The sequence below is a fragment of the Bos taurus genome, chromosome 26, assembly GCF_002263795.3.
Source record: "Bos taurus isolate L1 Dominette 01449 registration number 42190680 breed Hereford chromosome 26, ARS-UCD2.0, whole genome shotgun sequence".
NCBI classification, from domain to species: domain Eukaryota; kingdom Metazoa; phylum Chordata; class Mammalia; order Artiodactyla; family Bovidae; genus Bos; species Bos taurus.
In genome coordinates, this window is record NC_037353.1 from 41,884,806 (window position 1) to 41,911,062 (window position 26,257).

At 45.0% G+C, this 26,257-nt stretch overlaps 1 protein-coding gene across 21 annotated transcripts in view; it reads left to right on the plus strand.

Annotated features, from left to right (window-relative positions):
- The window catches only part of TACC2 (transforming acidic coiled-coil containing protein 2), a 234,999-nt gene that overhangs the window by 7,177 nt on the left and 201,565 nt on the right, over nucleotides 1–26,257 (plus strand). For 19 of the 21 annotated variants that reach the window (XM_015460758.3, XM_015460765.3, XM_015460769.3 and 16 more), the window contains exons 2-3: nucleotides 20,147–20,225; nucleotides 25,136–25,195. In XM_015460758.3, the coding sequence (XP_015316244.1) occupies nucleotides 20,193–20,225; nucleotides 25,136–25,195 (93 nt within the window). In that variant the 5' untranslated portion in view covers nucleotides 20,147–20,192. The remainder of the gene's footprint in view (nucleotides 1–20,146; nucleotides 20,226–25,135; nucleotides 25,196–26,257) is intronic. The other 2 variants (XM_015460763.3, XM_059882088.1) reach the window with 1 other exon arrangement.

Sequence of the window (26,257 nt, forward strand, 5' to 3'; positions counted from 1 at the left end):
AGTTCATTTTCAGTCAACCTGTTCTTCATATGTCAAGGCTAGAATAAAACAGGTTTCAGCATATAATAACTTAGGAATTCTGCTGCCTCGGGAATTGATTGTTCTGGGTAAATTTTCCCAGGTATTCAGTGATTCCTTTCAATGTGTACAGATTCAGGTATTCTTCTCTTTCAGGAATTTTTTCTTGGATCAAAGTTTTTAAATATCCGCTCTCCTCCATTGTTCTGTTTTCTTGTTCAAGGACTTCAACAAAAGGGATATTACTCTCTGTCTCCCATTCCCATATTTTCTCTCTGATCCTATTTGCTTCTTTCTTCTTTTAAAAAAGTAGTTTTAATTATGGCCAATGCCACAACTAGAATTAATTTATTTTAAAACTTTGTTTACTGTTTTTAGCTGCGCTGGGTTTGCATTGCTGTGCACGGGTTTTCTCTAGTTGTGGTGCGGCGGCTGCCCTCTAGATGCAGCGTGGAGGCTTCCGACTGAGGCGGCTTCTCCTGTTGCAGAGCACAGGCTCTAGAGCATGGGCTCAGTAGTAGCGACTCATGACTCAGTGGCCCCACGGCACGTGGAGTCTTCCTGGGCCAAGGATCGAACCACGTTCCTTGCATTAGCAGGCAGGTTCTTGACCACTAGGTCACCAGGGAAGTCTTATTTGCTTCTTTCTTGTGTCATTTCTCATTCTTTTCACCATTTATCTGATTTTCTTCAGTGCCCTTGTTTAACTTTTTTTTTTAATCTATTCTTTTTGGGTGCCTTGTGATTTATTTATTTCTGAAGTAATCCAGCCATTTTCTATTTCCTTCCTGAGTCCAGTCAACTGTCTTTACATTTCTCCCTGATTTTTGTTCATTGAATTTTTGAATTTCCGATTTGAAGTGTTTTACATATGCGCGACAGCATGTTAAAAAGCAGAGACATCACTTTGCCAACAAAGGTCCATCTAGTCAAAGCTATGATTTTTCCAGTAGTCATGTTTGGATATGAGAATTGGACTATAAAGAAAGCTGAGCACTGAAGAATTGATGCTTTTGAACTGTGGCATTGAAGAAGACTCTTGAGAGTTCCTTAGACTGCAAGGAGATTAAACCAGTCCGTCCTAAAGGAAATCAGTTCCAAATATTGTTGGAAGGACTGATGCTGAAGCTGAAACTCCAATACTCTGGCCATCTGATGCGAAGAACTGACTCATTGGAAAAGACCATGATGCTGGAAAAGATGGAAGGTGGGAGGAAAAGGGGACGACAGAGGATGAGATGGTTGGATGGCATCACAGACTTGATGGTCATGAGTTTGAGCAAGCTCCAGGAGTTGGTGATGGGCAGGGAAGCCTGGCATGCTGCAGTCCATGGGGTTGCAAAGAGTGGGACACGACTGAGTGACTGAACTGAACTGACATATGCTTGAATGCTTGTTTAAGAACATTTAATTGTTTGGTGGTGGTGTTGTTCAGTCGCTAAGTTGTGTCCAACTTTTTGTGACCCCATGGACTCCAGCACACCAGGCTATTCCGTCCTTCACTATCTCCCAGAGTTTGCACAAATTCATGTGTGTTGAGTCGGTGATGCTATCCAACCATCTCATCCTCTGCCACCCTCTTCTCCTTTTGCCTTCTATCATTTCCAGCATCAGGGTCTTTTCCAATGAGTCAGCTCTTCATCAGGTGGCCAAAGGATTGGAGCTTCAGCTTCAGCATCAGTCCTTCTAATCAATATTCAGGGTTGGTGGACTGACTTACAATTCTCTCCTACTTTCTAGCTATTTTGAGAGTGGGGGAAAGATTTTTCCCAGGTGATATATATGAATTGCTGTCTCCTGATATTTCTGTTTCGCAATAGCTCTGTATAGATTTGTTGACATTCCTCTTTTGCGTTTTTATAACATTGGGATGCTCTCCAGGATTGCTGGGTTAATACTGCCCTGTTCTGTCTGTACAGCTGCCAAGTTTGGTGGCACAGGGTGGGGAAGGTTTTGTGGTTCTCTTTTTTCCTTGTCAGTCTCTAAATTTTCTCTTGCTCCTTCTTTTCCCCATTTAGCACACAGTTGCGATAGAGTGCTTCTCCTGTGGTTTTTGCTTTTTTTCCCCCTCTCCCAGAGCACTGCGTTTTACATCATGCCTGTCTCTTTAAATGCCCTGTGTTTTGAGGCCCTGCCCCTTTGAAGTCCAGGCTCTGATTTGCTCACACACTATTTTTTTTTTTTTTTTTGGTATTTTCTGACTTAGAGTGGACTTAATCATTCTGACAATAATTTTAGACCAACTTTATCTTCCTTCTGTCTTCACTGTTTTGCTGATAGCAAAGAAAAAAAAGTCATTCAAAGTCAATCTGAGAAAGAGAGGAAAATTTCATTCCATTCAAATCGAGGATTATAATCCATGAGACAGCCTCCCAGAGAGCTCTGAGAAATGCTCTGAAGAGGTAAAAGAGGAGGCCAATATGTCTGTGATTTGGCAGAAGAGGATACGTGCAATCAGGAACACACTTGAACAGAAGTTTGCTGCTAGCCACAGGAGCAGACATTTTAGTTAATAGTTTTAGTGCTTTTTTAAGTAAGGGAAGATGCAAAAATCCAGGTTCATAAAAATTTTCTCCTGAAGATATCTAACTATCTGAAGGCCTGTTTTGTCAGTTTTCCCAGAGTACAGAGTGCCTCATCCTGATCTTTGCCCTGAATTCCTTTCAAGGTATATCGTATGCAGGTCTGTGACTGTGGTGGCTAATGACTAGTGTCTGGTAGAACTGGGTAGTGCTTATCTTTTGGAAGCATATTAATTCCTCCCAAGGTTTGGGAAGCATTTCATGTCTAAATTTGTCCCACTGCACTGGGGATTCTCATTCCTATTTCAGGTGATTTTGTTGATAAGCCACTCAATGTGCTGTTGCTGGACGAGCTCTGTTAACAGAAGTCCAAAGCCTCTGGGCCATCTGTCTTATTAGTCTGTTTGGTTCAGGAAATGGTTTCTTCTTGTTGACTCTTCTCTAGAAGTTAGACTATTACCATCATGGTCTTATAGGACTGTATATTTGATCAATCATTTCAAGTAATCTAATCATTTTATTTATCTGCAGCTCAGTCACACATTTGATAATGCAAGAACCAAGGATCTAGTAAATAGGCAGAAAACAGGTAATACCCCTGGTAACACTAATAAGGTCCTAAGTAAGTGCTGGGGCTTTTCAGACAGTGCTAGTGGTAAAGAACCCGCCTGCCAATGCAGAAGATATGAGACTCAGGTTCGATCCCTGGGTTGGGAAGATCCCCTGGAGGAAGACATGGCAACCCACGCCAGTATTCTTGCCTGAAGAATCCCATGGACAAAGAAGCCTGGTGGGCTACAGTTCCTAGGATTCCAGAGTCAGACATGACCATAGCGACTCAGCACACATATGCAAGTAGGGACTTAAGCAAAGAACTTCCATTAGAAGCCACCCAGTATCTTCCCAGGTTATCTGACCTGTCTGTTCTGCACCAATCACTGTCTTTAAGGGAAATGATATATCGACATTATACATAAAGTTCACCAAAGATGTCCACATGGACAAGGCAAGTGGTGGCTCATCATAACCCCTTACAAGACTGAGAAAGAAATATTTTATTCTAAGGAGTTACCTGACTCATGCCAGAAGGAGAAAAATTGGTCTTTATGGTTGAATGGGTATTTCTGCCACTGTTGGCAGGGAGTCTGTTGAAGTATAATACAGATACATGATGCATCCCAGAGGGGAGGGAGGAAGCTCAAGTGGGCGGAGAAAATTTTCTGTTTAAATTTTTTTTATCTTGCCTTGAAGTGAATTTTTTTTGGTGTACCATGTGACATGGAGGATCTTCCCTGACCAGGAATCAAACCTGTGCCCGCTGCACTAGAAGTGTAGAATCTTAACCACTAGACCACCAGCAAAGTCCCTAGAGTGGGAATTTTTATTTCATCACTAGGATACTAGGTCAGTCTGTGCTTTCTGCAAAGTTCCGTGCTGGGGGGAGCACGGGAGCTGAGGAATTGTGCCCTGGGACTGTCTGACTTTTCTCTTTTTATTACAGTTATTTTGAAGACTGCTTGAACTTCTCTTTTTTACTAAGGACCTGGCTTTTGCATACAGTTCCTTTTTCTTTCTCATTGTTTTATATCATTTGGGGTGGAAATAGCAGGAGGCAGGTGGTTAGGATGCCTCCGTTGTTTCAGCTGTCCCCAAAGCTAACTTAAAAACAGGAATACAGGGGCTGGCTGTAGCTCAGTGGTTCTTTCGACTACAGAGTGATCAAATTACTCAATTACCCTCTCTGAGGCTGGTTCGAGACCAGCAGATGCTCTCCAGTCCTTCCAAATAAAAAATAGGAAAATAGGATTAAGATGTTCTTTTGTTCTTGCTGAAAAGAATAGGACGTAACAAAGTCTTAAAAAAAATAAGACTTAACAAAATTTTATTTATTAGGACTTTAAAAATTATATCATAACTTTTTATCCTTAGGACTTTAAAAATTATATCATAACTATTTTTATCCTTATTTTAAAAAATCAATTAATTATTTTTTCTGGCTGCAGCGGTCTTAGTTGTGGCATGTAGGATCTAGTTCCCTGACCAGGATTGAATCCAGCCCCCCGACATTGGGGGCATGGAGTCTTAGCCACTGGAACCACCAGAGAAGTCCTCTAATATTTTAAAGATAAATTTACAATAAACTTACCTGAAGAACAGAGGTTTTAGAAAGCTATTTTCTATTTTACATAATGAAAGTACCTGATGTTAGCCAAACTCTCTCTAAAGCCTAACAATTACATTTGCAAAGGCTTACTAACTGTGTCATGTCACTATGTGTCAATCTCCTAGCTGTGTTAACTCTTTGCAATCCCATGGACTGTAGCCCACCAGGCTCCTCTGTCCGTGGGATTTCCCAGGCAAGAATACTGCAGTGGGTTGCCACTCTCTTCTCCAGGGGATCTTCCTAATCCAGGGACTGAACTTGGGTCTGCTGCATGGCAGGCAGACTCTTTACAGTCTGAGAAGGCAAATATCTTCCATTTCTTAGTTTAGCTCTAACTCGTGACTCATCCGTGTTAATATCTTTGGCTCTGATATGATTGGCATTGGTACTACATCTACACTCAAGATCTTTATCGTGTTGTTTGCATTGAAACAGCCTTCCTAGCCCTCATTCCAGCCTCCTTCCACCCTCCCCTTAGCCTACAGTTCCCAATTAGGTTGATACTGTATTTAATTTCCAAAAATGACAGCACAGTTCAGCTTTTGGATTCAAAGTGATATCTGAATTTTTGTGGGTTTCAACAGCTTGTTTTCATAAGAAATAGGTTTTGCTAGTATCCAGTCCACAGAGAAGGACTGTATGGAAATTATGAGTAAGGACAGCCTTATATTTAAATGTATCACCAAAGATCTGTTTTGACAGAAAAAAAAAGAGAGACCCCTTACTGCAAATCAGTACTCAGCTTCGTGTTTCCACTTTGGGCTGAGGCTTTATGCGTGGTTTGTAACATGGGATGCTGAGAGCAACGTCCTCAGGGAACAACAGGGCAATGACACTCAGTCTGGTCCAGACCACAAGGCCACAGTGGCCACCGGTCAAGGAGTTGTTCTTGTAAGCTGTCATCTCGCCGCTCGAGAGGGATTTGATGCATCCATTGATCCTCTCTTACGTAGTGTTCTTTGTGATGTTTTCAAGATGGCCAAGCGAATTGGGTACGGGCTGGTATGAAGGAATATTAAAAGGATCCCCCCAAAACCAGTCAATCCTAAAGGAAATCAAGCCGGAATATTCATTGGAAGGACTAATGCTACAGCTGAAACTCCAATACTTTGGCCACCTGATGCAAAGAACCAACTCATTGGAAAAGACCCTGAGGCTGGGAAAGACTGAGGGCAAGAGGAGAAGGGGATAACAGAGGACGAGAATGTTGAATGGCATCACCAGCTCAATGGACATGAGTTTGAGCGAACTCCAGCAGAAAGTTAAGGACGGGGCAGCCTGGCGTGCTGCAGTTTATGGAGTCATGAAGAGTTGGACATGACTTAGTGAGCAAACAACAACAATGTAATAAACCATCCCAAAACTTGGTGGTTGACAACAATAACCACTCATTTAGCCTCTGATTCTGTGGATTGGCAATTTTGTCTGGTCTCAGCTACGATCCCTCACGTGTCTGTGGTCAGCTGTGGGCTGGCTAACTGACAGCTACCACTCATCAGTCATGAAGACAAGAGAACACGCTGATTGAATGCAGTCTCAGAACAAGGCAGATTTAGATTGGCGCTTGAGTAAAGGTCTGCACCCATGTCTAAGATAATGGTCCATAAAGTCAGCTAGATTGGCCCTGTTGATTCTCAGGCCTCAGCACTGGCTACTGCCCAGCCCACGTCCAAGTTGTAGTCACTGTTGTCCAGAGCCCTTAGTTCAGTTCTCATGGAATCATGAGTGGGAATCTAGACTATGAGGCAATAGAAGTAACTGTCCAGTGAACCAGTATACCTCTCTCCAGACAAGATGCCTCAGGATGGAGTGAGTTTCCCATCACTGCAGGTATTCAAGCAGGGATTCCATGATTATCCCCAGGTTCTAGTTTAGAGGTTCAAAATTTAGAGGGCATCATTACCATGAATACCTGGCCTCTGTCCCCAAAGAACCAGATTCCAGCTCATGAACTAGACCTTTCAAGACCTGTGTCAAATATCCTGGGATGTGACTGCCAGTGGAGACCCGGGGTCTCCCCATTAAAAAGCAGCATAGGGCTCCAGAACTCTCCTGACCCAAGAATCCTCCCCTCTCCACCCTATCTGCTTGTGCTGGCTCTGTCCTTGCCCCAATTTCTGATCCTGCCAACCTGATTGTGCCCCTAAGTCTATCCCCGCTTCACAAGTCTCTGGATTCAGTACCTTCCTGCTTCATCTAACCTAGGGCAGCCGGTCTAGGCTAACCACACTCCGTCCCCCGCCCGCCCCCCACCACCTGCCTCACTCTACAACCTCCCCCACCATCCCAGGCAGAAAGAAGGTATAAGGAATGAGATGTGTGTTTTTAAACAGCTAAAATTTGTCAACCACTTAGTATGCACTGTAGCTATTAAATACGATACTGTAGCCATGGGAAAATATTTTTGATATGTTACTGTTAAATGGGAAAAAAAGAAGTTTCAAAAAGAATACAAACAATATGTGTGATCCCCGACTTTTATTTTTGTGGATTTTATTTAGGTTTATAAATACATGTTTACCCAGATGTCAGCTGGGTTCTCCCTGCCCTTTTTTAAATTTAAAATTGGAATAATTTATTTGGAGAGATTTAGAGAATAGGCATTGAATTCTGATTGAATAACAGTTGCCTGTGATGGTTCAGATGCAGTTTGAAATGCAGAGAGTCTGATAAAATGACATGAGCAATGAACAATCATGAACACCTCTCTGGGTCCAGACAATTCCTCGATGGGGCATGGAGATCAGAGGCACGGAACTTGTTTATGGCATCCGCCATAATGCCATAAACAACAAGCAGCTTTGAGAAATGCTGTAGCGTTCTTCACCTGCTAGTGTTGGAGGGTCTCCCGCGGAGGCGTGGGTCACGACGGCTCACCACAGGGCCGGGGGCACTGGCCGCAGTACTTCTGGGAGGTGCCCCTTGGTTTGAACCCTTTTGGAGGTCGCCATCAGCTCTGCCACAATGCCTGCAGACCTCCCTGCCCTTCTAGACTCCAGTTCAAGTCCATGCCTATGAGATCTCCAAAGTCCACTGTCAGATTTCCAGGAATCCCCAAAGGTTTATGGTACTCTCTGTCTCCTCTACGTCAGGCCCCTACTTTATGCTGTCTTTGTTCCATATTGTACTGACTCAAATATGAATAAAACACAGCCCTTTCTTCAAGCTGCAAACCCCAGTCATAGCCAAAAACCAAACAAAGCAAGACACAGTACTTGCGAAGCATTGGTGAACGCAGCATGAAAATCTGGGGAGAGAGAAGGGCTTTGTGATCTGTTCTGCCCAGTCTCTCAGTTGTGTCCAAGACTCTGCGACCCCATGGACTGCAGCACGCCCGGTTTTCCTGTCCGTCACCGTCTGTCGGAGCTTGCTCAACTCATGTCCATTGAGTCGGTGATGCCATCTAACCATCTCATCCTCTGTCCTCCCCTTCTCCTCTTCAATCTTTCCCAGCATCAGGGTCTTTTCCAATGAATCAGCTCTTAGCATCAGGTGGCCAAAGTACTGGAGCTTCAGCATCAGTCCTTCCAATGAATATTCAGGGTTGATTTTCTTTAGGATTGACTGCCTTGATCTCCTTGCTGTCCAAGGGACTCTCAAGAGTCTTCTCCAGCACCACGGTTTGAAGCCATCAATTCTTCGGTGCTCGGCCTTTTTTATTGTCCAGCTCTCACATCTGTACATGAGACTTTGTGATACGATAACAGAAAACAACTTTAAAATAATGTTAGACATTCTTATTATTCAAATTACCCCATTTCAGGGGAAGTTCCACTGCCCCTTTACCTTTTTCTCTGTCTCACACAAAAGCCCAGGTTCATCTCCCCCAGCCCCCAGTTCCTTTCTCTGACCTTGCGACCTCTTCTCTGACCTTCCACTTCAGGAACCAAACCCCAAGTGCTGTCATTTTACACGGGAGCCGGGTAAACAACTCATTTTCCTGAGCTTCAGCTCCTGCCAGTGTTTGCATCTACACAGATTAAATCAAGTTGTTCTGCTACAGGAAGACCATTCCTTCTCTGGAGGAATATTGAGCTGGGCTTGAGAAGGAGCCCAGTCTAGCCTGCTGAAGGATGGAGGAGAGCTGGGATGCTCCACCAAGAGGGAGGCTCTTTACACTGGGGCCAGTTACCTAAACTCTCTGGTCTGATGCTCAACATCTGTCAACAAAAGCCTTACATTAGCTCTCTGCTTCTCCACTCTGGGCCAGTGACCCTCTGCTGGGGAGACAGGTTACAAGATTTTGATATCCTCAATTCTTGATGTGACCAGGTGGGGACTGGACAGTGGACAAGCCATCCAGGAGCCTTGTTCCCAATCAGGGGCTGTATTTATGTGATCGTAATCTGTGTGTGGGGGCTTCTCTGGGGGCTCAGCGGTAAATAATCCACCAGCCAATGCAGGAGATGCGGATTCGATCCCTGGGTCGGAAAGATCCCCTGGAGAAGGAAATGGTAACCCACTCCAGTATTCTTACCTGGGAAATCCCATGGACAGAGGAACCTGTTGGGCTGCAGTCCATGAGGTCTGCAAATGAGTCGGACACGACTTAGTGACTAAACAACAACAATAAATTCTGTGTGCCATTATGTGAAAAGCTTGGGAGCCTTAGAGGCCAGAGCTGTAGTCCCTCCCAATTCTAATAGTTGGAAATAGAGATTGACATTTGGATGACAGAAACGCCAGGTTGTAATTGGGTTCAAGTACGTTGTTGGTGATGGGAAGTCCTAAACAATTCTCTAAGGGCTTCCCTCCCTGGTGGCTCAGTTGGTAAAGAATCTACCTGCAATGCAAGAGATCACCTGTAATGCAGGAGACCTGGGTTCCATCCCTGGGTTGGGAAGATCCCCTGGAGAAGGAAATGACAACCCATTCCAGTATCCTTTCTTGGGAAATCCCATGGACAGAGGAGCCTAGTGGGCTACAGGCCATGGGGTTGCAAAGAGTCAGACACGACTTAGTGCTAAGCCACCATAAAAATTAGAACTGCTGATGGAGTGAACTCGCTTTACTTTTTCATTTAATTGGACCCATGGTTATTGGGTTTCAAGACAGAGAGTCTGGAACCAGGAGAAAGAAGACTTGGGTTTGATCTCAGCTCTGCCAGCATATCAGAGTCAAGTCAGAAGGCAGAATGTTCCAGGTATTTCAACAGCAAGAATTTAATATAAAGGATTGCTATCTAGGCAGATAGCAAAGGCAGATTCTAAGGGATGATGGAAGGCAGCCACTGCAGGAAGCAGGTGTCACACTTAGGGCTTAGGGAGCACAGAGAAGTAGGGGTTATTATTTAGGGGTGTGGAGGAGGGGCCCCACAGAAGGGGACCTCAGACCTCTGTGGAGGGATTTCCAGTCAGTTGGGACTGATGTCTGTGAGGCTAGCTCTGTGAGAGCTGGGAAAACTGGACTGCTCTGCTGCCCCCGGGGGGGGGGGGACTGGCTGCTGAGGGGGAGCGGTGAGCCTGGGGTGATGCTTCCAGAAGCGGGAGGCAGACAGGAAGTTGCGTGCCTTACTTCTGCCTCAGTCCTCTGGGCTTTGCCTTCCCCTGGCAGAGACTCTCAAGGAGCAGTTGGCAAAGCAGAAATGGGGTTTTCAGAGTCTCCCAGCATCTGAATAGAGTGGATTTGGAGCTGAGAAACAAGAACTTAATAACTGGCCCAGCCGCTCACCTGCAGAGTCTTGTGTCTGATCTCCATGGTGTGAGAACAGGTGATTTCTAAGTTCTGTGAGACTCGACTTTTCACATCAAAGTTTCCAGGTGGCTTCAGAGATGGGGGGGCTTCCCTGATAGCTCAGTTGGTAAAGAGTCCACCTGCAATGCAGGAGACTCCAGTTTGATTCCTGGGTCAGGAAGATCTGCTGGAGAAGGGATAGGCTACCCACTCCAGTATTCTTGGGCTTCCCTGGTGGCTCAGCTGGTAAAGAATCTGTCTACAATGCAGGATACCTGAGTTCGATCCCTGGGTTGGGAAGATTCCCCTGGAGAAGGGAAAGGCTACCCACTCCAGTATTCTGGCCTGGAGAATTCCATGGACTGTATAGCCCATGGGGTCACAAAGAGTCAGATGCGACTGAGCAACTTTGACTTTCAGAGATGAGAGAGAGAAGACAAGAGGCTAAGGGAGGATATGAAGGAAGAGTTGTGATTTCACTCAAACCCCTGGAGCAGCCAGGTCCGCAGTGCTCAGGGAGGGCCTCTGCCAGGGCAGAAAGCAGGCAGTGCCTCTTAATATTAATAAATCCCCTTCCCAGGCTACGGGTGTTTGTTTGTATTAAAACAGGAACATGATAACAGAGCTATAAGTAGCTCCGTGCTCAGCTGTGCAAGGTAGGGACTTAGAAGAACTGAATTCAGCCACTGGAGGAAGAGGCTGAGGCTGCTGCTTGCCTGGAGTGAGGGTTGGGGCCATTTGTGGGAACAGCAGCTAGCTGAGGTCACTGGGTTTGCCAAGCAGCCAAAGGAGCTGCTGGGTCAGGTGAATCTGAGCTCGCTGCCAGTGAGCAAGCGTTCTCTCCCAGTCAGGGCCCCCCACATCCTGGGCTGACATGGGGCTCGAATGGCCGGAGGCCACTGTGCCCGGAAGGCAGTGCCAGGCAGGAAAGATGGGTCTATCTGATCTTGCTAGGCTGGTCTGGAGACCACTCCGGAGCCTGCCGAGGCCTTGGCAGGGCAGCCTGCCCCTTGGAAGCAAACCTGGTCTGAGTCCAGTTCTGGTTCCAGCTCGGGTTTGCTGTGAGAGGACAGGCAGATCATTTTCACCCTCTAGGCCTCCACTTCCTCATCTGTGTTGGAGAAGGTGATCTCCAAGGTCAACAGTCGAGATGATTCAAAGCTGAAGAAGAATCAAAATGTATTAAGCCTGTAAAATATATACATTTTCCCCCATACACACAAAAAAGAGTTTTTAAAATAGAGAATTAAAAGCCCAGCACAGAAAACTCAATGAGATTGATGAATCGACACATCCCAGTAGATTGTTCACAGGACAGTGGGAGTTTGGCTGCAAAACCTCTCTGAGTCCAGGTGTTATCATCGATGAAACCAGGCCTGCAAGATCTCAACTTCGTTTCTCCAACTCCTTGTGCCTCCGACCCTGTCCACAGCAGATAAAGTAGGGGGTCAGCCCAGACAGCACAATCTGGGTTCTGAGCCGAGTCCTCCACCCCCATTCTGCTCTGCACAGGTTAGCTGCTGTGCTGGTTCTCCTGGCTTCATCCCCTCCTCTGTCGGACTTGACTCCAAGTCCCATTTCCCCAGTGATGCTTTTGGCTTCTCTCAGCAATGCTTCTGGCTACCCACCCCCGCTAGGCTACCCCAGCCATGATTGTTCATCACCAGCCCAAACTTTTCCTTCTACCCTCCTCCAGATTAGTGGGCGGAATTCATAAGCTGGGGCCTTTCCAAGAAACTTCAGTGGACAACAGCTGGAAACTCCATGTTCTGCTACAGAAATAAATGAGTGAGCAATAAAGGCAGTTAGTTACCTTTGGACTCTAGGTGAAAATCTTCCAGGGTGACCGCACTACATTGTTCATTGAATACTGGGGTTGGGGCCAACCAGACTCCATTCTTCCTCTTACTCTCTCCTGGACTTCAACTGTTTATCCATACAGAAAGAATACACCTGCCTCATATTAATAGTTTTTCTGTAAGTGCAGGGGAACATAAGCAACTCAGTGCTTAGCATGTAGAAAGAGCTCAGAATTTACTAAATAGATGAGTAACTGAGTGAATGAACTGAAGAGAGTCCTGACTTGGGACTTCCTGGTGGTCCAGTGGTTGGAATTCTACGTTTCCAATGCAGGAGTTTGATCCCTGGTGGGGAAACTAGATCCCTCATGCCACAACTAAGACTTGACACAGCCAAATAAATGTCTTTTTAAAAAAGGGAAAAAAGGCTGTCCTGGTTTATATTTGCAGCTATGATGATGTGACACCAATCCATACACCAGTTGAAAAATAAAAATTCTTGCAAACAACTATCTTTTAAAACAAAGTTTATATTTGAATCTACAGGAGATTAGGTGGGTAGAAGAAACCTTTGTGAATTCAGTCTTGCTTGTGGCAAGCTGCCTTGAATCAATTAGAAACCTAAACCGTGGATCATTTTTGAACAAGTGCAGTTACATTCACCCAGGGACATAGAGTAACTCTAGTTAGATTACCATTAGGCACCTAGCGATGATCATATAGAGGGACAGAATTGGAACGCCGTGTCACTTGCCCAGTAAATATTTCAATGTCAATTGCTTTGTCAATGTTCTTGAAACCATGTACTTCTCATTGGCCTATGTTATACATAGTCTTCATCAACATTTGTCTCTTAATGCACGAGTCAGTTTAGCTGATATACCAATTTCTAGTTAGTAACACCTGAACTCGTGACTTTTCTGAAGGGATAAAAAAGAAGGCAGCATAAGCTTTGTTTCGCTGTGGGATTTGCCTGCTGGGGGCTCCAAAGAAACCCACTGCCAGTAATAGTATAATAGCCAACAATTTATCAAGTGCTTAATCTATTGCAAGAGCTTTATGGAACGTATCTCACCATAGTCATGAGGGACGAATTGTTATGATTCCCATTTTAGAGATGGAAAAGCTGAGCACAGAGAAGTTAAACAATTTGCCAGCAGAAGGCAATGGCACCCCACTCCAGTACTCTTGCCTGGAAAATTCCATGGATGGAGGAGCCTGGTAGGCTGCAGTCCGTGGGGTTGCTAGGAGTCGGACAAGACTGAGCGACTTCACTTTCACTTTTCACTTTCATGCATTGGAGAAGGAAATGGCAACCCACTCCAGTGTTCTTACCTGAAGAATCCCAGGGATGGGGGAGCCTGGTGGGCTTCTGTCTATGGGGTCGCACAGAGTCGGACACGACTGAAGCGACTTAGCAGCAGCAGCAGCAGCATACATCAGGTACGTGGTGGAGTTGGTGTTCCCTGGGCAGTGCTCTGGCCCCAGGCACTTGTTCATAATCACAACCTTATCCTGCCTCCAAAGGCAGGTTGTCCCAGAGACAGATGACGGAGCTCACATACATGAGCCTTTCGCCATCTGTGGCAGGAAGCGAAGACTGGTCAGTTGCTGAATGTCCAGCTTGGAAGAAAACAGCACAAAGAGAGGGAAGCTGATCAGCTATGAACACGTATAGACTGTGATAAGACTGCTGTTGGGGTCCCATCAGAGTATTGCCTTGAAAAGGGGTCGTGGCTAAGGAATGAAGGTACTCTGGAATCCATGGTGTCCCGCCTCTGGGTCCATCCTCTGTGTCTGGAAAATCTGTCTTTTTAAGAGGCTGAGCACTGGTTCCTGGGATAGAAACTTCCTGAGTAGAAGTCTGTCTACTCCTTCACTCTCTTCCCCAGTGGCAGTGACTCTGATGCCTGGTGGTGGTCAGGACAACAGCAGTGAGACAGCTGTCAACGACGATGCTTAATGTCCGGTAGACGTGGTCCAGGGGCTAGTGGTGGTCACAGCAACAGATGAGGCTGCAGAGTTGACCGAGGGAGTGGTTCCTGGAGGGGATTTGCCCTGCTGAAGTGTACACAGCTGAAAATTGAATACCGAACATCCCCCACCTTCACGGTCTTTACTGGGCTCTGCCATTTGGGTTGGCCATCTTCTCTCTGCCCTTCACCCCTCTCCTTGGGAGGGAGCCCCCATTCCCTCCTTCTCTTTGTCAGGGTTTTGCTATGTTTGCTCACCTGCTGGAGACTTGCTTGGGACCTTTCTTCATTCCCTATGGACTTATCTAAGATATTTTGCTTAAAAAGTTCCTCTTCCCTAGAAGAATTCTCTTTTGACTTTTTGATGGGCGTCGGGGATGAGGGTAGGCCAATGTTCTTGTTTTTTATCCCTTGAATTCTCAATTTTATGGAATTCTAGTATTAGTAAACCCAAAAGCAATCATTTGCAAAATTTTCCCCCAGTAGTAGATTTATTTTTTTCAAGCAATATCTTATGCAGAATCTCAAGATATGAAACACATTCACGTTTAAAAATTGAGGTGAAATTCACATGACACAAAATTAACCATTTTATTTTATTATTATTAGAGTATAGTTGATTCACAATGTTGTGTTAATTTAAGGTGTACAGCGAAGTGAGTTACCCATTCTTTTTCAGATTCTGTTCCCATATAGGTTGTTACAGAATACTGGGTAGAGTTCCCTGTGTTATACAGTAGGTCCTTATTAGTTATCTATTTTGTATACAGTAGGGTATATACATTAATCTGCACAGCACATGTGGGATCTTAGTTCCCTGACCAGAGATCAAACCCTGCCCACCACCCCTGCAATGGAAGTGTAGCATCTTAACCACCAGATCTCCATAGAAGTCCCTACCTCTGCTTTATAAAAAGTTTCTTAGTATCATTTTTATTAGATTCCACATATAAATGACATTATATACTTGTCTCTGTCTGACTTCACTTAGAATGATAATCTCTAGGTCCATCCCTGTTGCTGCAAATGGATTAACTATTTTAAAGTGAGCAATTAAGTGGCATCTGATACACTCACAATGCTTGTATCTGCCTCTCTGGATTTACCTATTCTGGACATTTCATGTCAAAAAAAGTCACATAATATGTGACCTTTTGTGTCTGGTTGCTTTCATTTAACATAGTACTTTCAAGTTTTGTCCAAGTTACAGCATGTGTCAGAATTTTATTCCTTTTTATGGCTGAATAATATTCCACTGTATGGATCGATCTCAACTCACTTATCCATTGCCTGCTGAAACATACACACTTCGGCTCTGTTTGAACCAGAAGTGGGGCCCTGAGATCCCCCTCCACATTCAACTTTCCCCTCCAAGGAGGTCCTGACACTCCTCTGAGTTTGTTGACACCTGGTCTCCAGGAAACCTTTGATGAAATGCTGACTTGTTTCCCTGGAGTAGTCACACAGTGGGGACAGAAGTAAGAGTTTTCTGCAGAATGAATGAAAGTCTGCCACTACAAAAAATATATGCATATTATATGTTAAAATTGGCTGCATTCATGAAAATAAGTGGCTGATTGTTAATCACTGGAATACGGGGGAGGAAAGAAGCTGCCGGACACAAGGGTCTTCGGGGGCCCGCCCATCTCCAGCCCCACCCTCGGGCTGCAGAGCCTCCTCCTTCTCTGGCGGACAGGTCTGCCTACCCGCAGTCTGGGCTTTTTACAACTTCACTTGTTGAAACTCAAGCCACGCCTGGGTAAGTACATTCTGCACGCATCACACCATAAACATGTGCCAGACTTCTGGCGTCATCCTGTTTCCACAAGTTTTCTTTGTCTTTCCACGTTATTTACGGTGGAATTTTCCCAGGTGCAAACAGGAAGCCCTTGGAGCATTTTCTAGAAGGAAAGGTTTGGCCCCCTCTCTGAACTGCAAGGACGCGAGAGTGACTCATGGTGCCCCTGCTCCCGGGGCAGGGCAGCCCTGCTCCCCTAGGTGCGGCCAATCAGATCACAGGGGCCAGTGTTGGTTTAGATAAGCCTTTGCTGAAAGGAGCCCAGCTCATGTACAAACGGGGAAAATCCTCCTCGTGAAAGGCCAGCCTCAACGGGCTGGGAAATGCTGATGTCTGTGTATTCACTGCGTGGCTAGCAGGCTCTGCCCAGGTATGGGGTGCAGCTGGTTTGTGTCAGCGTCGTGGGTGGAGACTGGGCTGCTTGCCCGACGGCTTTAGGTGGGTCAGCGCCTCTGCTTAGACCTCGCCGCTTCTGAATGGAGGAAGAGAAAGTCCAGTTGCTGACACGCAGACTTTCCGTGGGCCTCGGCCTCCAAAGTCAACAGACTATCCCCGACCGTAAGTAGATGGCAGAGTGGTACTTACCCCTCTGGTCTTGGGGAAGCCCAACGCGGGGCAGTTCTAGACGTCACTGGGAGAGACTTCCAGACACAGTCAGGCTTCCCTCCAGGAGGTTTTGAAATTTACACTGAGCCAGAGGCCGTTTTAAAAGCTAGTTTAAAAAATCTAGTTCAATAGATAAGTAATGAGAACCTGCTGTATAGCACAGGGAACTCTACACAGCGCTCTGTGGTGACCTACATGGGAAAGAAATCTAAAAAAGAGGAGATAAATGAATATGTCCAGCTGATTGACTTTGCTGTAGGGTAGAAACTCACACAACATTGTAAAGCAATTGTACTCCAATAAAAATTTGAAAAAGTGAAAACCTAATTTAGATGTTCTGATTCTTAAGAAAATTGATTGAATTTTATTTGGTGAATGAGTTTGAAAAATGAATGTTGCATCGAATCATGTGTAATTCCAGCTGTGTGTGGTTTGGCCTGGCAGGTGCAAGTAAGTTATTTTAATGGAGAAGGGCACAGTGATTTTAACACTCACCGTGTTTCCTAGGGAGGCATCATTTTGAAAATGAATAGAAAAGATAAACTGAAGTGACTGATTTTAAATAAATGAACATTTTACATTCTATAATTGAGCATATGCTTCCTTTTTTTGGTCCATCTTATAAACAGCAAATGGCAAAAAAGGATTGAGCAATTGCAACTTTTTGATTAAAGAGTTAGGAGGGAGAGAGTTGATCATTACAGTGATGCCACTCATAATTTTCTCTGGGGCATTTTATTTAATTTTTTGAAAAACTTTTTATGTTGGAGTATAGCCAGTTAACAATGTTGTGATAGTTTCAGGTGGACAGTAAAGGGACTCAGTCATGCATACACATGTATCCATTCTCTTGGGGGCTTTCTAACGGGACTTGTTCAAAAATTTATATTTTATTTTCCTGGGACTGTTAATTACACATAGTATGTGGTAGCTACTCACTCAATGTTGGTTGAATGGCTAAGCAAATCGATGGACATGTTTTATTTTGAGTAAGTCCATCGCTGAGCCATCCTGCCATGGAAGAATCTTGAATCAGAAGGAAGGAGACTGGGGTCTGTTTCCAGCTTTGGCTTCTCCATCTGGGTCTTCAGCAAATGCCTGGCCTTCTCTGCAGCCTGTTTTCCCACTGGATTAAATTGGTGATCTCTAAGGCAGAAAGTGAAGAGGAACTCAAAAGCCTCTTGATGAAAGTGAAAGTGGAGAGTGAAAAAGTTGGCTTAAAGCTCAACATTCAGAAAACGAAGATCATGGCATCTGGTCCCACCAGTTCATGGGATATAGATGGGGAAACAGTGGAAACAGTGTCAGACTTTATTTTTCTGGGCTCCAAAATCACTACAGATGGTGACTGCAGCCATGAAATTAAAAGACGCTTACTCCTTGGAAGGAAAGTTATGACCAACCTAGATAGCATATTCAAAAGCAGAGACATTACTTTGCCAACAAAGGTCCGTCTAGTCAAGGCTATGGTTTTTCCTGTGGTCATGTATGGATGTGAGAGTTGGAGTGTGAAGAAGGCTGAGCGCTGAAGAATTGATGCTTTTCAACTGTGGTGTTGGAGAAGACTCTTGAGAATCCCTTGGACTGCAAGGAGATCCAACCAGTCCATTCTGAAGGAGATCAGCCCTGGGATTTCTTTGGGAGGAATGATGCTAAAGCTGAAACTCCAGTACTTTGGCCACCTCATGTGAAGAGTTGACTCATTGGAAAAGACTCTGATGCTGGGAGGGATTGGGGGCAGGAGGAGAAGGGGACAACAGAGGATGAGATGGCTGGATGGCATCACTGACTCGATGGACGTGAGTCTCAGTGAACTCCGGGAGTTGGTGATGGACAGGGAGGCCTGGCGTGCTGCAATTCATGGGGTCGCAAAGAGTCGGACACGACTGAGCGACTGATCTGATCTGAAGGCTCCAGCTCAAAAAGTCTGTAGTTTAATTTATTTATTTATTGAAGTATAGTTGATTTAGTACAGTGATATGGTGGGGGTTCCCTGGGCAGTCCAGTGATTTGAGACTTGGTGCTCCTCATGTTTGATCACTGGTTGGGGAAGTAGGCTCCTGCATGCCACATGGTGCAGCCAAAAATAAAAACAAAAATTTTTTAAACGACATTTATTTTGTTAAAAAAAATACAATGTTGTTAGTTACTGCTGCATAGTCAAGTGATTCAGATACACACACACACATACACACACACACACATATGTTGTTGTTTAGTCGCTAAATTGTGTCTAACTCTTTTGCACCCCATGGACTGTAGCCTGCTAGGCTCTTCTGTCCATGGGATTTCCAAGGCAAGAATACTGGAATGGGTTGCCATTTTCTTCTCCAGGGGATCTTCCCAACCCAGGGATCGAACCCACATTACCTGCATTGGCAGGCAGATTTTTTTACCACTGAGCCACCAGGGAAGCCAATACATACATATACACATTCTTTTTTAGAATATTATTTTCCATTATGGTTTATCATAGGACATTGAATATAGGTCTCTGTGCTATATAGTAGGACCTTGTTGTTTATCTGTTCTATATATAAAAGCTTACCTAGTAGCCATATTGCTGCAAATGGCGTTATTTTATTCTTTTTTTATGATTGAGTAGTATTCCATTATGTATAAAGTACCACATCTTCTTTATCCATTCATCTGTCAAGGGACACTGAGGTTGCTTCCATGGCTTGGCTATTGTGAATAGTGTTGCTATGAACACAGGGGTGCATGTATTGAAAAGTCTGTAATTTTAAAAGCTTTCTGAAACTTGGTTTCTCCACCTGGAAAAGTGAACAAATAGTCCCACTCCTGCTCCTCTTATGGGGTCTCAGAGCTGGAACTCTGTTGGGTGATGTCAGCAGACATCCTGGGTTTCTCCGTGGGCTGTGTGGGAAGCACCTTCATTATGACGATGATTAATAAGCAGTGTCATCAAGTGAGCCCGATGCAGTGACTCTGGGTGTCCGGGCAGCAAGCCGCCTTTCATGATTATTTATTCACTGTCTGGCAACAACAACCCATTTTCCTCAGCAAGAAAACCATGCTGCCTTCAGAGAAATATGTGCAGAAGTGAAACTGATTTGCTGAAACAAGTGTTTAGAGTAAAAAATATCAAAACCACATGTTCCCGAGGAGCAGTGGATTTCACGCCTGCTAATGTTAGGCACCCAGCTCTGCTGTCCCCGACAATGGGACCCCAGCCACGCTCTGGATTTCCAAACCGAACACAATTGGAAACAGAAAACACTCTGACAGGGCATGTCTCATGCTCTCCTTGGCACACCAGCCCCTTTTGCCACTCCGTTTGTATATATCCGTATGTGTGTACATTGGCGTTAAGTCAGAGACTCAGTAACAAACTCGTCTTTCAGAAGTGTCTGCCAACCATGGGTGGGAGTTAAACACCAGCCTGTACTGGGAAGGACGGCTGGGTGGCACTTCGCAAAGGAAAACCCTTCAAATGCAGTTTTCCATGATGTGACTCTAGAGATAAACACTCCCCATCATCTGGTTTTTAAGTTCGGGGAGATGAGTAGGCAGAAAAAAGCCCCAGACCTCCTTCAGTTTTACAGATGTACATACCCTTTTGTTTCTTCCAGTCGGCACTAATCAAATCCGGAGGGACGCTGAGCACCCTGAGTCGTCATGGGCAACGAGAACAGCTCCTCAGGCAACCAGGTGGGTGTCACGGGGTTTCCCCTTGACCTGCTCCGGGCTCTTGAGTGACACTGACTAGACATTTCCAGCATCTCCTCTCTGCCCGTCTCCTCTCCTCTCTGTATTCGTGTAGGTGTTTCTCATTCCATTTTCAGAAGTTTCATATTAAGTGTATGTTAGTCACTCAGCTCAGTCATGTCTGAGTCTTTGCAACCCCATGGACTGTAGCCCCCCCCCAGGCTCCTCTGTCCATTGGATTCTCCAGGTGAGAATACTGCAGTGGGTTGCCATTTCCTTCTCCAGGGGATCTTCCCGACCCAAGCATCGAAACTGGGTCTCCCGTACTTCGGGCAGATTCTTTACCATCTGAGCTACCAGGGAAGCCCTTTGTAGTAAGTCTAGCCCTGATTTTATAAATTATATAAAAACTAGTTTTACTTCTTATTCTATGCTTTTAAAATTGACATAGGAGAGTTTGGCTCATTTTTCCCCCCTGGATTTTGCCCCTCCCCCATCCACTAACCTACATGGATATATCATAGGTTAAAATAAAATCATTTCCACACTCCCCTACCACAGCCTCCCCAGCCCCCTGCCACAAAAAAAAAAACAAAAAAAACTTGAGATCTGGAAAAAGTTTTAAAATCTATCAATGTAGAGCAGATTAAATGTGAACTATCATTTCCATGTTAGGTAAGGTTTTCAAAATTGAGGAATAGACTTTGCTTAGTTGTGCGTAATATTGGGATATTAAAATAAATACAGATTTTATCTTAAGTTTGAGAGCTGTAATTCAATGCCCTGGTGAACAAAATTAGGGAAACACTTTCACATTGATCTGACACACAATGGAAATCTTGGATTAATAGTACAGAGTTTTTTGGATGAGAAAATCGGACCTAAAAGCCACCCTTGGGCAATTCATTTTCCCTTAGCTTTTTCTCTTCCCTACTATCTTTTCTCAAGCAGGAAAACAGGAATAATCAAAAGAAAAGGTAGAGAGTTTCCTATTGGCCTAGTGGTTAGCATTCTGGGCTTTCACTGCTGTAGCTGGGGCTCAGTCCTTGGTCTGGGAACTGAGATCCTTTAAGCAGCGTCCAGTGCAGCCAAAAAAAAAAGTAAAAAGATAATATTTATTTACTTACTTGGCTGTGCCGGGTCCCAGTTGTGTCGCACAGGATCTTTAGTTGTGACATGCCAACTCTTAGTTGGGCATGTTAACTCCTAGTGGGATCTAGTTCCTGGAACAGAAATCGAACCCGGAGCACCTGAATTGGGAGCACAGAGTCTCAGGCACTGGATCACCTGGGAAGTCCCTAAAAAAAGAAATGAAAAGGTGGCCAACTTCAGTCTTTAGAGGCAGAGAAGAAACAGTGATGGTATTAAATGGCTGGAGGGGGGCAATAGGGAGAGGTGGGGACTGTCGCAAACCCGGGCTTCTGTCCCATTGTCTAAAAGAGAGCGGCGCCATCAACTCCAGCAGAGGTTGCCAAGTGGGAATGTGGGCCCAGTGTTACAAGACTTTCCTGTGCCTTCAAGAGAAGGCAGAAACCTGTGTTTTTTCCTAAAAATCTTGCAGTTTTTAAAATTAAACTTTTTTGTCGTTGAGAGAATGGTGGATTGACATGATGTTGTAAGATATAATACAAAGAGGTACTTCCCTGGTGATCCAGTGGTTAAGACTCTGCCTTCCAATGCAGGGGGTACAGGTTTGATCCTTGGTTGGGGAGCCAAGATCCCACATGCCTGGTGACCAGAAAACCAAAACAGAAAGCAGAAACAACATTGTGACAAATTCAATAACGACTTTAAAAAAAGAGTTCCACATTAAAAAAAAAAATCTTAAAAAAATTTTTTTTAAAAAAGAAGTAATACAGAGAGATGCCTGGTACCCTCTACCTAGTTTACCCCAAGGGCAATATTTTACAAAACTAGAGTACAGACTCACAAGCCAGATACAGACATTGCCACCATCTAGATACAGAATATTTCCAGAGGCAGAATTTCTTTTGTTGCCCTTAGAGCCACATCCACCTCCCCTGGGGCCCTATTCCTAACCTCTGGCAATTTCTAATTTGTTCTCTATCTCTATAGAGATGAGCTAGAGAATGTTATACCATGTTACATAAGAGGAACCACACAGTAAGTGACCTTCTGGAATTGGCTTTTTTCACTCAGCATGATTTCCTGGAGATTCATCCAGATGGTCGTGTATGTCAGTAGTCCACTCTTTTTTATTGCTGGGTAGCATTCCCTGCTACCGTTCATTGAAACCGTCATTTAGTGAAGGACATCTGGGTTGTTTCCAGTTTGGGGCTACTACAAAGAAAGCTGATATGGACATTTGTAGACAGGGTTTTTTTTTGTTTTTTTTTTTGCTGAACATAAGTTTTCATTTCTCGGACATAAAGCCCAAGAGTGCAGCTGCTTGGTCATGTGGTAAGTACGTGTATAGTTTTATAAGGAACCACCAGACCATCTGCTAGAAGCCCTGAATCACTTTACATTCCCACCAGCAGTGTCTGTGTGACCAGTTCTCTGCATTCTGGCCATCAACTGGTATTGTCACTGTTTGGTGGTGACGTTCTGATGTGTCTGTTGTGATACCTCTTTATGCTTTTAATTTACATTTCCCTGATGACAGATGATGTTGAACATCTTTGACGTGCTTATTACCATCTGTTTACTCACTTTGGTGAAATATCTGTGTCTTTTGCCCATTTCCTAACTGGATTTTTCTTACTGTGGAGTTTTGAGAATTTTTATAATGTCTAGGTACTGATCCTTTTTCAAATTGTAGTTTGCAGATATTTTCTCCTATTGGTAGCTTGTCTTTTCATCCTCTTACCAAGTTCTCTTACAGAGAAGCTTTTAAGAAGTACAATAGATCAGTTTTTCCTTTTAGAGTTAGTGCTTTTTCCCTGAACTGAGAAGAATTTCTACTTGAATATAGACAGAGTTAAACTAGCTTATATTTTCTCTCCATTACCTATACTAAACCTCACTGTCCAGAATTGAAGGCTGGTTTATTTATAATAGATACATAGAAATGGAACTGGTGCAACAAATGGAGGGTATTTTTGAAAGGTTCTTGCTATATATTAATAGCTATACCTATAGCTGTATCTCTATACAAAGCACTTTTTAGAAAGGTGATGAAAATTTATATGTCTCTCAACAGGATGTGAGGGCCCATCTCACTATATTCCTGCAAACAGTGACGATTTTAGTGTCTTAGATTGTTACTGATTAGGGGTAAAAATGCTCAGAGGTTTGAAGACTCTTCACCCACACTCCTCATCTCCTGCCAGCTCCCAACCCCAGGCTCCCTCCCCACAGCCCACCTTCCTGGAGCAGACGGGAGATGTTTTTCTGGCACCACGATTTTTTGCATTTCCAACCTCAGGCAAGCGTGACCCAGTGGAGCATCATGGGTTGCCTTTAGGACTCCAGGATCAGAACAAGGCTTGCCTACCTGGCAGAAACAAATAGAAATTAAGCACAAATACATTTGGCTTCAGAGCTCAGGGTCCCCCAAGGGGCAGAAGCTCCAGTCCCGTCTTTCCACCGTCGCCTGGATGCCTCTGTGTGGATGACTCACAGTCACCCCCAGCTCTTTAAACCTGAGCTCGGCTTCCTTCCCTGATCCTCCCCTCCGCATTTTCTCTCTTGGGTACCATGACCTATCCTACCGTTCAAGACAGAAACCTGGGAGTCACCTTTAACTCCACCCGTCCCCATTCTCTGCCTTTAATACATCACCCTGTGATTGATTGATTGATTAGTGGGCGGGCTGTTGAGTTTTCCAAATTTCTGTTTAATCAGGACTGTTTTGGGTTGTGAGAGACAGAAGCCCATCTCCAGCGGCCACATGCAGAGAAGGGGCTCATCTGTCCTAAAGAACCGAGAAGTCCTTAGAGAGGGTCTAGCTGCAGTAGTCACTGGGCTTCAAAAGATGTCACTGGCGATCTCTCCTCTCTGGATTTTGCTCTATTTTCCTCTCTGACGCCCTAGTCCTCAGGGAGGTGCCCCCAGCCCTATAGGCAGCTCCACGCTTCTTCCAGCTAATGGTCCAGCCTCTGATCAGCTCTCTCTAAGGAATCTGATGGGCCCTGATCCCTCTCCGGCTGGGACCAATCGCTGTGTCCTGGAATGTGAGACAGCCTGAGTCATGTCCCCATGCCTGATGGGGAAAGGTGGTTCCAGGGCAATGATAGTCCCATCAGTATAGCTTAGAGCACTTTCTCAAAAGACAAAAAATGTAGCATAGATCCATGTGTTAGAATACATGTATATATAGGTGTATATATACACCTATACATGTGTATATAGGTATGCATGTATATATACGTGTATATCATGTATATGTATATCACACATACATGTGTGTATATGTATATACATACATATCATGAATGTCATACATCCATATAGTATGTTAGAAGTCCTGCCTTCTAACACCCTTTTCCCTCTCCATTCCCGTCGTCACAACTGTATATCCTCATAACTGGGTCACTGCAAACACCTCCAAACTAGTTCTTCTGCCTCCACACCCTCTCCCATCCCACCCTTGCTCGCAGTCCTCTCTCTCAGAAGCTTTTTCTCTGTGAAGATGCACTTGGAGGTGCCTGTATCCTGCTTACAATTGAACTCCTGGAGGGAAAGACGCAGGTCCGGGTGAACCTCTCTTCACAGATTAAGGACCAGCAGCATCACCGGTGCAATGGATGAGAGACGGGTCTTCCTAGGCCTGCCTAGTCCTTGCCTCCTTCAGACACCCTCGGGCTGCAGGTCCTTCTGTTGTCTAACTTCCCCTGGGTAGCGGTGGGCAAGGTTGGGAGCGCCTCCAGCAAGGTAGCGTCTCTCTCTGGTTCTTGGGAGGATTACCATTCACTGTGGCCCATCCTAACAGCAAGACACTTTGCTTTCAGCAAGAGGACTCTGGCTTGAATAACGTCATCCTGTGGCCTCCCAACCCTGAGCCTCTGCAGGTACTGAGAGCCGTGCTCTGTGTGGCTTGCTGTGAGACCCTTCCTAACCTCTAACTGGTTGCAGACTTTTGGCGTGCTGTGTTTGTTTGCGTTTTTCGTTTTTCTCCTCCTCTTCCTTCTCCCACTGCCTCCTCCCGCCCACCTCAGATTAGTCATAAAACACAGTTGATATCTGCAATATATGTTTGGATTTCTAAAACTAACATTTTGGTGTGTATTGCCAAACATCTGGGCTTCCCTGGTGGCTCAGTGGTAAAGAACCTGCCTGCCAATGCAGGAGACCTGGGTTTGATCCCTGGGTCAGGAAGATCCCTTGGAGGAGGAAATGGCAACCTGCTCCAGTATTCTTGCCTGGGAAATAGCATGGACGGAGGAGCCTCACAGGCTACCGTCCATGGGGTCACGAAAGAGTCGGACATGACTTAGCCGTTAAACAACACCCAAGATCTGGCTCAGTTGCTATGCTGTGAGATGCTGAGTATGGCTTATGTTCTCAAGGTAATGAAACTGCCAATACTGACCCTTCCAAACATTTCCGCTTTGATTTCCTTTATCCTGGAGGGAGGCTGAGTATGGGGTGCTGGCCGCCCTTTGCCACCAGTGGGCAAAGCTGAATTGTCCTGAGGAATATTGCTTTCCCAACCGCCTGCAGTGTGGGTGTGCATCATGCAGCTGGCTGAGTCCCCTCATTTGAGCTCTTCCCGAAGTGTTTGCCATCCACTGGGAAAGAGGGCAAATTGGGGGCTTTGCCTCCCTTTCACGGGGATTCTTCCTGGAGACAGCGTCAAGGTAGGTGTGTGCTTATGGGTGTGGTCAGTGTGAGGCGATAAAATGTAGCCTGCTGTGACATCCCCACACCCAGGAGGAGGCGTGTTAGTCACCCACGTGCTGAGTTCCTTGCCTTAAGGAAAGAGTAGCTCCACCCACCAAGCGTGGCTTCCAGAAGCTCTGCTTGGTGCTGTTGATGAAAATAATCAATAATAAGAAAAGAGTTTTATTTGAGCCAAACTTAGGACTAGCCCAGAATCCCAGCTTCCCAGATTACTCTGAGAAACTGCCCCT